General features: G+C 41.4%; 1 protein-coding gene across 4 annotated transcripts in view; it reads right to left on the reverse strand.

Moving 5' to 3' along the window:
* ankrd6b (ankyrin repeat domain 6b) overlaps positions 1-15414 on the reverse strand; it is a 54541-nt gene that overhangs the window by 14481 nt on the left and 24646 nt on the right. For all 4 annotated transcript variants that reach the window (XM_034204547.1, XM_034204549.1, XM_034204546.1 and 1 more), the window contains 3 exons: positions 8977-9208; positions 2665-2763; positions 164-262 (listed from right to left, as the gene is read on the reverse strand). In XM_034204547.1, the coding sequence (XP_034060438.1) occupies positions 164-262; positions 2665-2763; positions 8977-9102 (324 nt within the window). In that variant the 5' untranslated portion in view covers positions 9103-9208. The remainder of the gene's footprint in view (positions 1-163; positions 263-2664; positions 2764-8976; positions 9209-15414) is intronic.

Here is a 15414-nt window from a genome sequence, read left to right on the forward strand (position 1 = left end):
ATGCATTCCTAATGATGGATCCCCCTGTGCCCCTGGGTGTGTGTGTGTGTGTGTGTGTGTGTGTGTGTGTGTGTGTGTGTGTGTGTGTGTGTGTGTGTGTGTGTGTGTGTGTGTGTGTGTGTGTGTGTGTGTGTGTGTGTGTGTGTGAGAGAGTGATCTGCACCTTGTCCTGTCTGTCCAGCGCACACCCTTCCTGGATGAGAGCGTTGATGACGGCGTAGTTTCCCACCACAGCAGCCCTCTGTAACGCAGTCTGCCCCCCCTGCCAACACACACACATGACACTGACTAACAGTAAGTAGTAAAAAACACTCAATAATAAACTACTCAAGTTCTTAAAAAAACCTCTGAGCCCAAATTTGGCATTTAGGTTCTTGCAGGGGCATTTTTATGCTATGAAGATTTAAAATAAATACAAATGTTGAAATGTACAAAGGTTATGGGATAGTTTGTAGATTAGTTTAGGGGGATTATGGTTTTATCCCAGCTTACTTTGAGTGGTACAAAGACATGGATGGATGGATTTGACAGGTCAGTGCAAGCCGTTTATATTAAGCTGATTTACAGTAAACAAAATAAGAATGAAGTGTAATGCTTGATACAAATCTTGTTGCAAGACTGAGCACCCATGCGATAGCTGGGTGTCCTCCTGCAGAGGAGTGGCAGCTGATGGGTACACAGTTGTTCATCAGAATACGGTTCCAGCTCATAACTCCCTTCTAAATCTATAAAGTAGCTTCAGCTGCCTGGCTGGTTCCAGTCTTTATGCTAAGCTAAACTGATCCTGATTCCAGCTGTATATTTGACAATTCTGAACATGCATTTTGACCTTCTAATCATACTCTTGGAATCCCATCAAACAGTATTTAAAAATGTTGAATGGTGAATTTAGCATTGCTTAGTTAGTTGTTGTTTTCACTCAGGCTACAACTAATTCCTGGACTAATGCCTTTATGTATCTGCATGCAGTTTAAAACGCATGGTCACTGAAATGAGCCCTGCTTTACGTGTTTCCTGCATGTTCAGGGGAACAACAGTGGGCATGCTAAAAAGAAATGAAACTTTGATGAATTCTGCAATTTTACAAGTAACATCATCTTATCACCAGTATCATGGTTGAGCAGATGAAAAACAAACAAATGAAGAAATCAAATGTACTTAAACTATTGCTAAAAGTAGTAATACATTACCATATATTAAAGCATGTACAGCAGTTCCTAATAAACAAACTATCGCTTTTAATGTTGACACTTTTGTCAGCTCCTTTTTAAAACACACACTATATGTCCCCAAGCTCAGCGGAGTTATAACAGCCTAAAACAATAATGGTGTTAATAATATGGCGCTGTGTAACCATACAGTGACACACACTGAACCAAACTGAAACGTTGACTTTAATACATGTATTATGTCAACAGATTTCACATAACTGTATTAAGTTAGTTGAAAGCAATACTATTACATTTACATAGGTTCAACTTAATAGTTTGCTTTCAACTTGTACAGTTATGTGACATTTGTTGACAAATACATTTAATTGAAGTCAACGTCTCAGTTTTTTCAGAGTGAAGTCCAAGAGAAAAGGTGAAGCTCACATTTATGCTCAGCCACAAATGGAATTCAGCAGGTCAGTGGTGAGTGACACTCAGCAGAGCAGGTTGGACATGAGAGCAATGATTTCCATGAGAGATGGAGGAGAAAGAGGAGGGAGGAGAGGGTGAATCAAAGCTAGATAAGAAGCGCAGCAGCAGCAGCGGTGGAGGAGTTTGTTCAGGGGAGGAAGGTGGGGGGCAGATTTCCGCTGGCTCAGTAGGAGCAGTTTTGGCTAACCTCCTTCACTCTCCCTGATCCTCCAGGCTCTTTCCCAGCCCTCCTCCTCTGTCTTCTCTCCTCCTCCTCCTCCTCCTCCTGCCTCAGTCTGCCCCTCCTGCTCTCTCCAGTCCTGGAGGAGGGACTGCAGCCTGTTGCGGAGCTCATCGACCACAGAGAGTTATTTTGGCAATTCCAGAGATCTGGGTTATCACCATCTGTCTGAAAGGGGGTCTTGCATCCTGAGGGCAAACCCACAAGTGGGCAGTCCAAAGGGTCCCATTCAAGACCACTAGAGGTCATTAGACTACAGCAGGGGTGTACAAACTACGGCTTCTAAAAGTATAATGGAATATGGCCCACACCTTAAACTTGTTCTTGTCTTATATTGTACTTCTTAAATATATGTGTAAAAGTATAGGACACAGTGTTCATGTGTGTATAAGCCCAATATTTTGAATACATTCAGTCAATTAAAGTTGAGAACATTTTCTAACAAATCTTAGTTGATAGAAAAAGCCCAATAACTTACTTACATTACCAGCTTGAAGTATACCCTTCCTATTTCCCCTCATCATAAGCAATCTGAGGCTTCTGTGTTAAGGGATGAGCTGCCACACTGTTTGTAACAAAATAAATGAAACCCTATGGAGAGCTGTTTTTTTTCTTAAAGCATGTGACAAAAGTTTGGACACCGCTGGACTGCAGTGATATTATTCCCGATGTGTTAAAGATAATTCCAACAAAAAAGAGCTGAGATCAAAAAGATGAGTCCACTGGTAACCAGCGGTCAGGACTGCAGTCAGAGCTGAGAGGAGCAGTGGAACACGGCGAGCGGACAGAGGATGTACTCACGTCGTCTTGGATGTCCAGGTCGCAGCCGGCTTTGAGCAGGATACGCACAACCTCAATGTGGCCTTTGTAGGCAGCCAGGTGCATGGGGCTTCTGCCATACTGCGGACACAAAACACACACAACTGAGTGGACAGAACATCAGAGTGAGCACAACATACTATGTGAAAAGCCCCACCTCCGCCGTCCCACTCTCACATTCACATACCGCTACAGTGCTCACAGCTAATGGGACCACGGTAACAAATCTGCTTCACAGTACAATCCATCTCAGTAATGAGTCCACAAAACACAAACAAATACTTAATCCATGGTTCAAGAGAATAGCGCACGATCTGCACAGATGTTCATGTTAGCTGAGCGGAGGATAAGCTCTGCATCCTGCCAATTTAAGGATCTGTGGGCGGGCCCTCAAGCTAAAAGGTTACTTAACATTAGGAGGTTTAGAGCAGTGGTTCTCAAAGTGGGGGGCGCGCCCCCCCTGGGGGGCGCAGAGGCATGACAGGGGGGGCGCGAGAGACCAGGAGGAAAAATGGTTATTTAAAAAAAATAAAAATAAAACATCTTAAAAAAATTATTGATTCGAAAATAATATGATACAGTACTATTACGTCTGGGTCTCTGTGTTTCATTAAAGCTTCCGGTGCTAGCGAGCTACGCTAACAGATATAAGGACTTTTTTCAACAACAAGGAGGAGGAGAGTCCTCTCCTGTCAGACTGAGAGGCTCAGTGAGCTAAAGGACTCTCAGTGTTATCTCAGTGGGTCTCAAACGTTTTGGTCACCATTAATGTAAACAATTATTTCCGAGGCACATATATATATATATATATTTATATCATCATTATAGTTATAAAAAAATAAGAGAATAAATTAAAAACAGGTATGAAATACTATATGACAGTAAAACAAGAATAAAGTTTAAAAGGGTGATTTGTAAAATATCCATAAAGAAAAAGTAAATCTGTTTCCAGGTCTGTTTCAAATGGGTGTTGAGAGAGGTCTCCATAGATCTCTTCATGTTGCTCTCAAAGTGCACCAGATTGATACTTTTAACTTCAATATTTAGAAATAAATCTTCCCGGGGGAGCATGCCCCCGGACCCCCCTATGTGAGGTCCACACACCACCTATAAAAATAGCACTTGACCCCTGCTTACACCTATATGCCGTGAGCAGATTATCGAGCCTTCATTGTAACAGTCACACTGTGTATATGTGTGGGGAGTGTTGCAGTAGAACATTCCACTGTAGCGCCCGGTACATTAATGGGAAACCCTAAATGTTTGAGCACCCTCTATGAAACGTCAAGCTACCCCACAGCACCCCCAAAAGAAATCTCTGGCACCGCCACTGAGCCTGACTATTTGTGTTTTTTTTCTCCAAAGGGGGGGCCTGACAGAAAAGGTTTGAGAACCACTGGTTTAGAGGGTCAGTTAACTGAAATAACCCCCAGACAAAAAAACGTTTCTTTGGTGGTATACATACATAAGAAACAATTGGAATATCTGTGGAAATACTCAAAGCATTGTATTTTTACAGCTAAAACTTTGGAATATCTGCAGTTAAGTACACACAGAAAGGCATGAGAGACTTCACTACACTTAGTTAGTTGAGATCCCTAAATGTAGTCATGAATATAAAAATATATTAAGAGTTAAAGATCGAGAACAGATTTAAGAGGCCCTGTTATGCTTTTGGGGGTTTCCCTCTCCTGTAGTGTGTTCTATAGGTGTTTGTGCATGTAGATGGTCTGCAAAGGCTAAAATCCCTGGGTGTTTCTCAATGTCGAGGAAGGATGCTCCAGAGCCACTATTTCAAGGATGCTATGTCATCGAGTCCCACCGAAGGACTGTTCCAATGTCCAGGATGTGTGGAATTCTACCGAGGCTGGCGTCCTTCGTTGCGGGAAATTTCGAGGCTGCACATGTGTATCCTCCGCGGTCTTAAAATCCCCACAATGCTTTGCGCACGGACCAATTTCCAAATCTTTGGCGGAAATCGCGCTCCATTTAAGGCGGGGCCTCGCATATGACGCACATATGCACACCTGTTAGCCTGTTCCACCATTCTTCGTTTTCCGAGGCTAGGAAGGATTCTTGCCTCGCTTCTGAAGCAAGTGACTCGGAAGACATGTCCTACCAAGTAAGCGTCCTCGACATTGAGAAACACCCCCTGTGTTCCCTCTCACACACTTCCCCCCCCCCACCCCCCCCCCACCCCCCCCCCCCCCCCCCCCCCCCCCACTGCCCAAAAGACCATGATTGGTCTCCTTAGTTTACTTCAATATCATAGTGGAATCACTTTGTAACACTCATTCTTCTATTGGCTCACGCTCCAACACATTGTACTTGACAGGCTAACGGGCGGAACATCTCTAAGAGGTTGACCAATCACAACAGAGCCAGCCAGCTAACCAATCAGAGCAGACTGGGCCCTGTTTCAGACAGAGGGTGAAAAGAGGTGCTGCAGCACAGGCAGTGTGAGAAAAATAAAGAGCTTTTTGAACATTAAAGCATGGAGACATGTCCCAGTAGAGACACTACATACTGATGTGAACCTAAAAATGAGTAGAATATGTCCTCTTTAAGAGTTAACTATCCTTTGAGTTACTAGTGTAATGGATGGTGTGTCTCTATATCAAACTGATGCTTAATAGTTTCTGGAACACAGGGGTTTGCCTCAAAAGGGTAATGCCAGACGTTTATATAATAATAACGGTTTGGAGGATTATGGTAAAAGCTTGGAAACATCCTGACATCCTGAACTTCTCATCCTATATAATGAACTGCATTAGGAAGAATGACAGAGCAGGATGTCACCATTCCCACTTCAAACACAAGACGCAGGGGATCTGTATTAATACACTTTAATTACAGATCATGTGTGTATTCCCACACAACAGCGCATGCCGCATAACTCCCAGGTATTATCTCCCCGTGTGGAGCTCCGTGCTTTGTTTGGGTGCGGCTGGGCTCCCTGTGTTGATGTGGCCCTGAGCTTGAGTTACTCTGGGCCTGGCATGGAGCCAGCAGCAGAGCTCAGGTAAACAGAGGCCTGTAGCCAGTAGCCCCCTGACCCAGGTCTGCTTGTGGCTCTGTGGGGCAGTCTTTCAGTGGTAGTCAATATTTTGGGTAATCTCAAATGCTCTTGTAAATTCTACAATCAGACATGCTTTACTGTATATTTGATACTAAACAATGAACACGTGTGTTTGATAAAAGTGAAGGAACATTTTTAGCTAGATTTTCTGGACAGGACATTCAAACTATTAAATGAAGACCATGAGATGTGGTGAAACTAACCGCGAGTTAAAAAATGTCAAGGTTTACATTCAATGACTATGCATATTTGAGCCTTGTTGTTGTATTGTTACAATGTATTAAATGTGTTAATTGGTCCTTTTTAAAAACTCCTCTCAGTCCTCTGAAGTCTCCAGATTGCAGACCAGAATTCATCAGGCTCTGAACTCTGCTTCCTCACATGTTCTTCTTTAATAACACCGGATGAGGTTGATAACATTGGTTGATCCTTTCTGCTTTTATTTCTTTTCATCTGTCTTGTGTTTTCTCAGCCTTAATCCATTCATCGTATTAGCCTTCAAAAAAACTATAGTACATTCCATTTCCTGAGCAGAGGAATGTTTGATGTGTAACCCTGCCTCCTTTATCCAGGATTTAGAATTCATAATGGCACCCTGCCAAAATATACAAATCGGTTGGTCGCAGGAATCATCCCAGCAGGCAGCGGCACATGTCATGTTGTTGTAGCTGTTAAAATATGATGCCATTATGTTCCCATGGGAAATTGATTTGCGATATCAGAACAGAACACACATGATAAACAACAAAGTCCTCCAGGGAATTGCATCCACACAAGTGCCCAGCACAGGCCTGGCATGCACTCGCTTTTGATTTTAATAAGAGGATTTATTTTTTTAAACAATGATTTACATATGTGCCTGAAACCTAAAAGATGTTTGAATCCAGGAAACCTGCAGCACAATAGAGAACCGCAGTGACGCGTCCTGAAACCCGGAAGTAAGTTATCATGTTTACCACGTCCGGTTCCTTTGACAAAAAGCAATGCAATTTCTCCATAGGATTTAATGTCGTAGAACAAAACGTGATCCGTCTCTTAAATGTCTGTCAACCACAGACCTAAGTGCCGGCACTAAGTACGGCAAAGTACTTGGTGTGAAAGCGGCTAAAGTGATGTCACTATGTTACGGAAGTAAACAACGGAGTTCAATGGGAACACAGGGATTTTAGCCTTTGCAGACCATGTACATGCACACAAATCTATAACACACTACAGGAAAGGGAAAACAGCATAGAAGGGCCTCTTTGCCTTTCAGTTCTTTATCATGACGGAGTACAGAGAATGCTTTCACTGGGTGGAAATGTTAACATCTAATGCATTGAGAGGTAGATTATTTGTATATGCTGGGAATAGGTTGTTTGTACTGCCTGCATCTGCTTTATGGATCTCATTAAGGCTACTTTCATTCTCCTTTTGTTTTAAACTGCACAAGGTGGACACCTGATTTGATAAAGCTGTGAATGCTTAATATGTATAATATTTCTTTTATTTTGTCTTTATTTGCATTGTATTTTATATTGAGGTATCCAAAAGTAACAGAAAGTTATCAGGTAACTTTAATATTGTAATATTCAAATTGAGATTATAATGATAATTTTAGCGGAATATCTTTTGAAGCAACCTTTCCAACCACGTTGCTTTATCAACTAGAGCACATCTATCAGTCACATAACTCAGTGACACAATGGGAGTAAGAGGACACCCAAACACGCAGACACTATAATACAGGAAGGATGAAGCTGAGCTGCTGCAGGCTGAGCACTTCTCAGATTTCTCTGTTTGAGTTTTCCTCACTGTTGTTCGGTTCAGGTCCAGAGAAAGAGAAAAGACACTGATAATTGCTGCCTTTAAGTTCTGGTCCAATTCATTTTCAAACTGACTTGATACTAACAAACCAAGAAAAGTCAAAGTGAGTCATGGACTGACAGGAGCCTTTTTCATTTGGTGATGTCATACTGTGCTAGACACAACTGTGTGAATGGGTCAAGGGTAGAGATGGGTATCGTTTGAAATGCATCGATTCCGATTCCGGTTCTGCTTATCGATTCCAGTTCTTATCGATTCCCCGTTTCGATTCCAAAATTGTAAAAGAAAGAGGTCAAACGTTTAGATAACAAAAATATCTTTATTTTTTTAAGCTTTAACTGACATTTTTACAAAAAAAATATATACATGCAATACAAATGTATTGCACAATAGCTGTGCTTTATTTTAACTGAGCTATGCCTGTGGCAAGCTATTAACAGGCATTACACTGTGCCTTGTCTTTTTCTTTCTTAGTGTAGTGGAGCCTCACTTTAGAGCGTTTACCGCCATCTATCTTTGGTGTTATGAAGTGACTGAGCTCGTGAACTGCCTACGGGAGGGCGGGGGAGCCTCGCTGCGGGGCAACTGTGGACCTCTGTCGCCTGTCAGCGCAACTTACATGATGCCGTTTTAAAAAATTAAGGGCGGTGCCGGCCGTCAGCATACCGAGCCGGCCGCCAACGGCCCGCTGACAACCGGCCGTTCTGTGATTCTCCAGAACACACAGATGGCCAGTCCGCCTACCCTGTATTCCACCGGGTCACCGCGGTGCAGACGGACCCGCGGCGCAGACGGACCCGGTGGAATACAGGGTCTACCGCGTTTAGGAACCGTTAAGCAGAACCGAAATTTGGGTACCCAGCATTTTCTTATCGGTTCTCATCTGGAACCGAGTTTCGGTTCCCAACCCAGTCAAGGGTGGTGGTCGAACAGTCAACACTTTTTTTAACTCATATGTTTTTTCAAATCCACTCATCTATCAATAATACAGATCAGGAAATAATATTACAAACAGAAAGTAATATGTGTTCTTATTAAAAACGTTTTGAATGTAATGAGCACAAATGGAAGATATATTGACAGCAAATCCAGTCAGCAGTTTTTGAAGTAATCTTGATCTAATTAGAGCTGAAATCATTTGATCAATTAACAGTAGTTATTAGTTAAACAGAAATCATTTCGTCAATCGTTTGAGCCGTTCGTCAAAGAGTCCATGCTAGTGTATTAGCAGCTTCTCAGAGTCATGACTGTTGGCAAGACAACACCAGAGAACTGCAGATGGAGGTGATCCACCTTTTGGCACTCCCTGATCTTGGGCCCCTTTGTTAAGCAAATCAAATCAAATGTACAAGGTTCCAGCGACATCACCTCTAATAATGTAATAATCAGACTCTGGAGAGTTCACTCACCTTGGTGACGGCTACCTTTGCGCCCTTGTTGATGAGCTGGACCACATTTTCAGCGTGCCCCTTGTGTGAGGCTATGAGGAGGCGCTCGGAGAGTGCGAGGACCTCAGCTGCATCCTGCTGCCTCATGAAGCAGGAAGAGTGATCAAGCAGGAGTCCGAATGGCTGCCAGGGCTGCTGTTTCTACAAACTCCACACACTGCCAGGATTCCTCCCCTTCATCCTCTCAGTGCAGCTGGGAAGACAACAGGAAACACATGGAGTGAAAACAAGCCGGCATGTGCTGCGCTCACAGGGCTGACAAACAGGAAGCATGGAGGAGGGCAGAGTGACAAGTCCAGGTTGTTAAACCATGTACAGTCCACTTGGATCATGTGAGCCACAGAAATCATCCGTAATGAGAGCGGAACAGGGTTCAAATGTGGTCAGAGATTTAGAGCCTGCTGTACTAGGCGTGTGTAGGGAGGCGTGTGGTGCAGTGGGTTGTCCCTTGGAGTTCAGATCAGGGGGTCACAGGTTCAAACCCCACTGCACTCAGCATGTCGTTGTGTCCCTGAGACACTTCACCCCAAATTGCCCACAGTATTGAGTATGTAAGTCGCTTTGGATAAAAGCGTCTAACAAGTGACATGTAATGACATTTACTAAGAAGCAAACCCTTCACACACAATGAGACATAAAACAAACTGCAACAACACCCCCCCCCCCCTGCACACTAGTGCTGTAGCGACGCGTCGACTTCAAAATATCGTCGACGACATATTTCCGCGTCGACGCGTCGCCACCATAGACTGTATATATGGTCGCCACACACACGTGGGTCACCCAAAGCAATAAGCAGTTCGCAATCGCACTTCTAACACAATGGAGACTGAAACGGCTACCACCTCCTCCTCACAGGATTGCGCACGAAGCCCTCAAACGAAAACATCTCGCCCTAGGTCTTCAAAAGCATGGGAATATTTTAAAGTTAGTCCAAAACGCAAAGATATTTATATATTTATATCTCACTGAGACTGCTGCTTGACCGGAAGCAGCAGCTAGCTGTGGTGGCAACCATTAGCAGCTAGCATTTGCTCTCCGATTTTTACATAAAAATGGAATTATGGATTATAAATTCAATAATTTGTTTATACATAGACGTTAAAAACCTATGGATTAACCGATTCAGCCGCGTTTTTTCTCATTTTAATGCCATTGAACACGTCTTTTGATCAGATTGACAGCTACGGTGGTGAGACGATCTCCCTAGAAGCTCTGTGAAGGTACGTGTTGTGATGACTGTATTTGCTTCCCCTGTCGCGAGTCCGGATCACTCAGTGATGATACTATGTACCTACATAATCTGTGGAGTCTCAGCTTTAATCGGATATATTGTATGTGCAGCTACGATAAGTAATAAGGGTACTTTTATCTTGAGTTCTGTGCCAATGTCCGTTAGCATTTTTCGCTCAGGGGTCATTTAGATGCTTCTTATGAGACTTGTGTTTTGTTTTGGTAAACATGGTTTGTATCGTCAGTTAGCTGAGATTATTTCCGTTAATCTGGTATAACACATTAATAGGTTCTTAAATATTAAGATCCCCTGAGACACAGTATCGTGAAAAAAAATATTTTTACATTACGTTTTTTTTTACATTACGTTTTTTATGAATTGAACAACAGAAAAATAATCTTTCGATTAGTCGACTAATCGATCAAATAATCGCCCGATTAATCGTTTTCAAAATAATAGTTTCCCCCCAGCACTACTGCACACACACACACACGTCTATCTACAGTCCATGCATATGTCATGTTAGCTTCCTTACATGTCATTTATACTGGGGAAGCTGGAGACGTGTCCCCATCACTTTTTAAATGGCTAATTTTGTCCCCATCACTTTTTAAAAGATGTACTTTTTATAAATGTTCTGAAAAATAGCATGAAATTGAATAAACAACAACACTGGTTTATTTTGCACAGGTTAACATGTACACCTTAGAAGATGTTGTCTGTTCACACTTGTCTGGTGTATTTCAGGGGACCCAAGATGTGCAATTTGGAAATGTACATTTTGTAAAAACAGAATTGCTCCCGCTTTGCAGCAGCAGGGCGCAGGCTCTGCACTTTAACAACAAATAATGTCAACTAAAAATAATTCCTCCTTACTCTACTGACTCTAATATGACCCAAAAACATGCATGAGACAGTGTTTGTTTGCCTGAAGTAAATGTTGTCTTTTGGCTTTGTTTTCTTCTCAGAGAGTACCAGAATGCTTAGTATACATGTTCAAATGCTAAATAAATCTAAGATTGTTGGCTTCCTCAATCATTTCCCCCCCACTACACATACAGCTCTGGAGGAAATGAAGAGACCACCGCATCATTATCAGTTTCTCTGGTTTTACTATAGGAATGTGTTTGAGTCAAATAAAATAATTAAGTATTTTATTCTATAAACTACTGACAATATTTCTCTGTGTTGGAATTCAACAGACACGGAATGGCTGCCATACATGTAGAGATTGAGATTCAAGAACAATTTGGAGTGATCTCTTCATTTTTTTTCAGAGCTGTATAATGGTTCCTGCGACAATAGTCTGCAGCATGACACTTTAAGTCTACAGGTGTCGCTAACAAATAGATACGGGAAACTAGTGTGTAAAAAAAAGGGTTGTGCGCAATACAGTATTATTTGTATCTGAAAAAAGTGTCCCCACCACTTTTCACAACTAAATGAGTATGTATATGTAAGTACAAAAATGCGGCTAGTTTATGGCTGCTGAGTTGAAACATGCAGAGGCAGAGAGCATACTAACATCCACAGGATAGCTGGAGGGATGTCTGACTGAAAACATGAACGTTGTCCGACGCTATAAGCACATTATCTTGGCTATGGTTCTGTCCCTTTAAAGAAAACCGCTACGTAAATATGTATTATATATGTTTTTATTACAACATTTGATTATTCTATATCTACCCAGGAACTCATACCTATCCCTAATGTAAGCATAACTGTATTAATTTAAAAAGAATATGCAAAAAACACTATTATTTGAGTGGCATATGCTGGTGCTCTTTCCATGCATGCCGTCTCTAAACAAGTTTAATATATGAATCTACTAAAACACCAACACACTTATATCAGGCAGATACGGAGTATCATACATATTTTCAATTCTAGTGAGTGGGCTTCCAATGTGAAATTATTTCACTGTTATCAATGAAGTCATCAAATGAGCCTGTAATAATTGCAGTGAAAACAGACGCTGAAAGCATGTCTGGACATGAGGACTGTTATTAATCAAAAATCCTCGAATACATGTTATTGGTTCTGTCAAAACACCCAATTATATGGACATATAATACAGGGCTCTGTCCTTTGATAAATGCTGTATTTTGGAGGAGGGTTTTTATTTGAAATGTCACAAAGCATGAGGTGTTTATGAGCTGTACAATTGGAATTGTGGTCAGGATAATCCATGCTCACTAAGCCCCACTCAAGAGAAACACACAATAACAGACCACAGTACACACAGAAAGGAAACCGCCTCCAAACTGTTGAGTCTGACATTAGGCTTTCATAGAGAACTGCTGACATGGCTGACACATGGTTGATCAAGAACTTTCAATATAGTGTTATGAGAAGATCAGAAACTACCTTTGACTTGATCATTTGATAATGAAATGTTGTCAACACAGTGGTTAGGGTTTTTTAAAGTCCTATCAAGCTGTCAGATATAAAAGAGGATATTGATGAGGCAGATTGGAACCATGCTTGCCTAAAAGCACAAAGTAAGACAATACATGCTATAGGTTCAAATTGCTAATGGTTCATGAGAATGTACATAAATCCTGTCAAACTTCATCATATGTCTGCTAATATTTCAGATGATGCACTAAGTGTTTGGATGAGAAAGGATAGTTATTTCTTTGTCTTTTGTCAAATCTTCAGGAAAGATGTATTCAGGAGTCAGAGATGTTTCACTTCAAAGTCCCTTGGAACGTCTAACTTGTGCACTTGGAATATATCCAAAGGACTTCAAACAGACCAAACTTTTGGAATTTGGACTTCTTCAAGCCAGGAGGTACAGCTCTGGGAACCATATATAACCATTATGAAGGATGGGAATGTGGACTGCCTCTGAAAGGAAATGTGTGAAATTCTTCTAAAATATTTATTTTATATGTATGCTATTTAGTACTAGCGCCAGTTAAGGGTGTGTGTATGTGTTTATTTAAGTGTGAAGTACATGTTTTTTTAATTTATTGTTGATACAATATAAGAAAATGGCAATAATCATATTGGGAAAAAACAAACCATAACCCTAACCTGCCATGTTTTGGGGTTAGATTTGTGCTGTCATAATAGGGGGGATCCCTAAACGCAAGGGGGTAGAAGAGGGAACAAGAACCAATAGGAGGCAGGGACACTCCATTTACAACTATTGAGGTATTGGTCCCAGCCACAGCGGCCTCTTCTCTGCTACGGGAGGTTCTCACAGTCTCGTGTTCATTCAATAGTTGCCCTCAATTAAGTGGATTAATGTGGCTCTATGATGCCTGGGCCGGGTTATTACAGACATCCCTGCATGTGCCTCTGATCCCCTCTGACACTCACTGGGCTGTCTTTTTTTAAGCAAGCAGTTCTCATGTTTCTCTGGTGTGTCCTTTTGGATGTTGCAAATAATCCAGGCCCCCCCCGAAGCCCCAAATTGACTGCATTTTTTTCAATCACAATGATTCTCAAGGAAACAAGTCATAACAAGTGAGTCATATTTGTTTCTGAAGACTGCATTAGTTCATTTTAAATTCAACAAGATTCCAAAAACATGAAGTTGTGTGGTTCAGCCTTTGTGAATAGACAGGGGGGGTAAACCTAAGAAAATCTTATATAATTTATTATTGGTAGATCAATCAATTGGTTAAGCCAGGGGTCTCAAACTCAAGGCCCGGGGCCCAAATCCGGCCCGCGGCCGCGACTTCATTTTATGTGGCCCTGCAAGAGCTTGCAAAGAATATAATACGTTTATTATACGGTTACATGCCACTTTACAGAAGCAGGTTGCCCATAAACTACATGTCCCACAATGCATCTCGTTTTGTGACATGCATACTGGAGAGACTTGCAATGATTTGCCCTGGACTTCTGCTTTCAGACGTAGATAATTACTAAGTTATTATCCTATCCGATAATAATCCAATTCAGAGGCAATTATGTAATATAATACATTATTTTATATATATATATATAAATATATATATATATATATATATATATATATATATATATATATAGTTACAACCGGCGCTTTGAGTGCAACCTTTATGCGAATGTGGCCCGTGAAGAAATTGAGTAAAGTAAAGGACTTTTTATGTATAAATGATATCCTGTCGAAACATCAGTCGGGCTTCAGGAAAAAACATAGCACCATCACTGCGACAATGAAAGTTGTAAATGACATCACTAGTTTTTTAGATAATAAGCAGAGTTGTGCAGCTCTGTTTATTGATCTCCCTAAAGCGTTTGACACCGTTGATCATCGCATTTTAAAACAGAGGCTACTCAGCATTGGCTTGTCCAGCCTTGCAGTGGGGTGGTTTGTGAACTACCTCTCTGAAAGGTCCCAATGTGTACACTTTGATGGGCTCACTTCTGAGTGGTTGAGCATTTCTAATGGTGTACCTCAGGGTTCTGTTCTAGGTCCACTTTTATTCTCCATTTATATTAATAGCTTGGGTGATAATGTGGAGGAAGCTACCTTACATTTGTATGCGGATGATACTGTGATGTATTGTGCAGGTACCTCAGTTAAGGAGGCTGTTGTTAAATTACAGACTGTTTTTAACACTGTTCAGACTCAGCTCTCAGCGCTTAAGCTTCTTTTAAATGTGGATAAAACCAAGTTAATGCTCTTTTCAAAAGCTAAAAAGTCACCAGAGCCTGTTTTAGATATTGTAAACATGCAAGGAAAAAAACTTGAAGTGGTTACCTCTTACAAATACCTTGGTATCTGGCTTGATGACTGTCTTTCTTTTAAACTGCATGTAAATAACCTGCTTAAAAAACTGAGGGTTAGGCTAGGTTTTTTTTATAGAAACAAGTCCTGTTTCTCTCTTGAGGCGAGGAAAAGGCTGGTCACTGTGACCTTTTTACCTGTGCTGGACTATGGTGATCTATTTTATATGAATGCGCCGGTCAATTACCTCACTAAGATAGATGCCGCCTATCATAGTGCACTAAGGTTTGTGACAGACTGTAAGACTTTGACTCATCATTGTACCCTGTATACAAGGGCAGGGTTGCTTTCACTTACTGTACGGCGGCTAAATCACTGGTATCTTTTTATTTATAAAGCAATGTTAGGGAAACTTCCGTCTTACATCTGTTCCCTGATCTCACAGCGTATTGTAAATGGCTACTGCCTGAGATCTAAAGCTGTGGTTGTATTACATGTG

This window comes from Gymnodraco acuticeps, unplaced genomic scaffold (assembly GCF_902827175.1).
Source record: "Gymnodraco acuticeps unplaced genomic scaffold, fGymAcu1.1, whole genome shotgun sequence".
Classification (NCBI taxonomy): Eukaryota; Metazoa; Chordata; class Actinopteri; order Perciformes; family Bathydraconidae; genus Gymnodraco; species Gymnodraco acuticeps.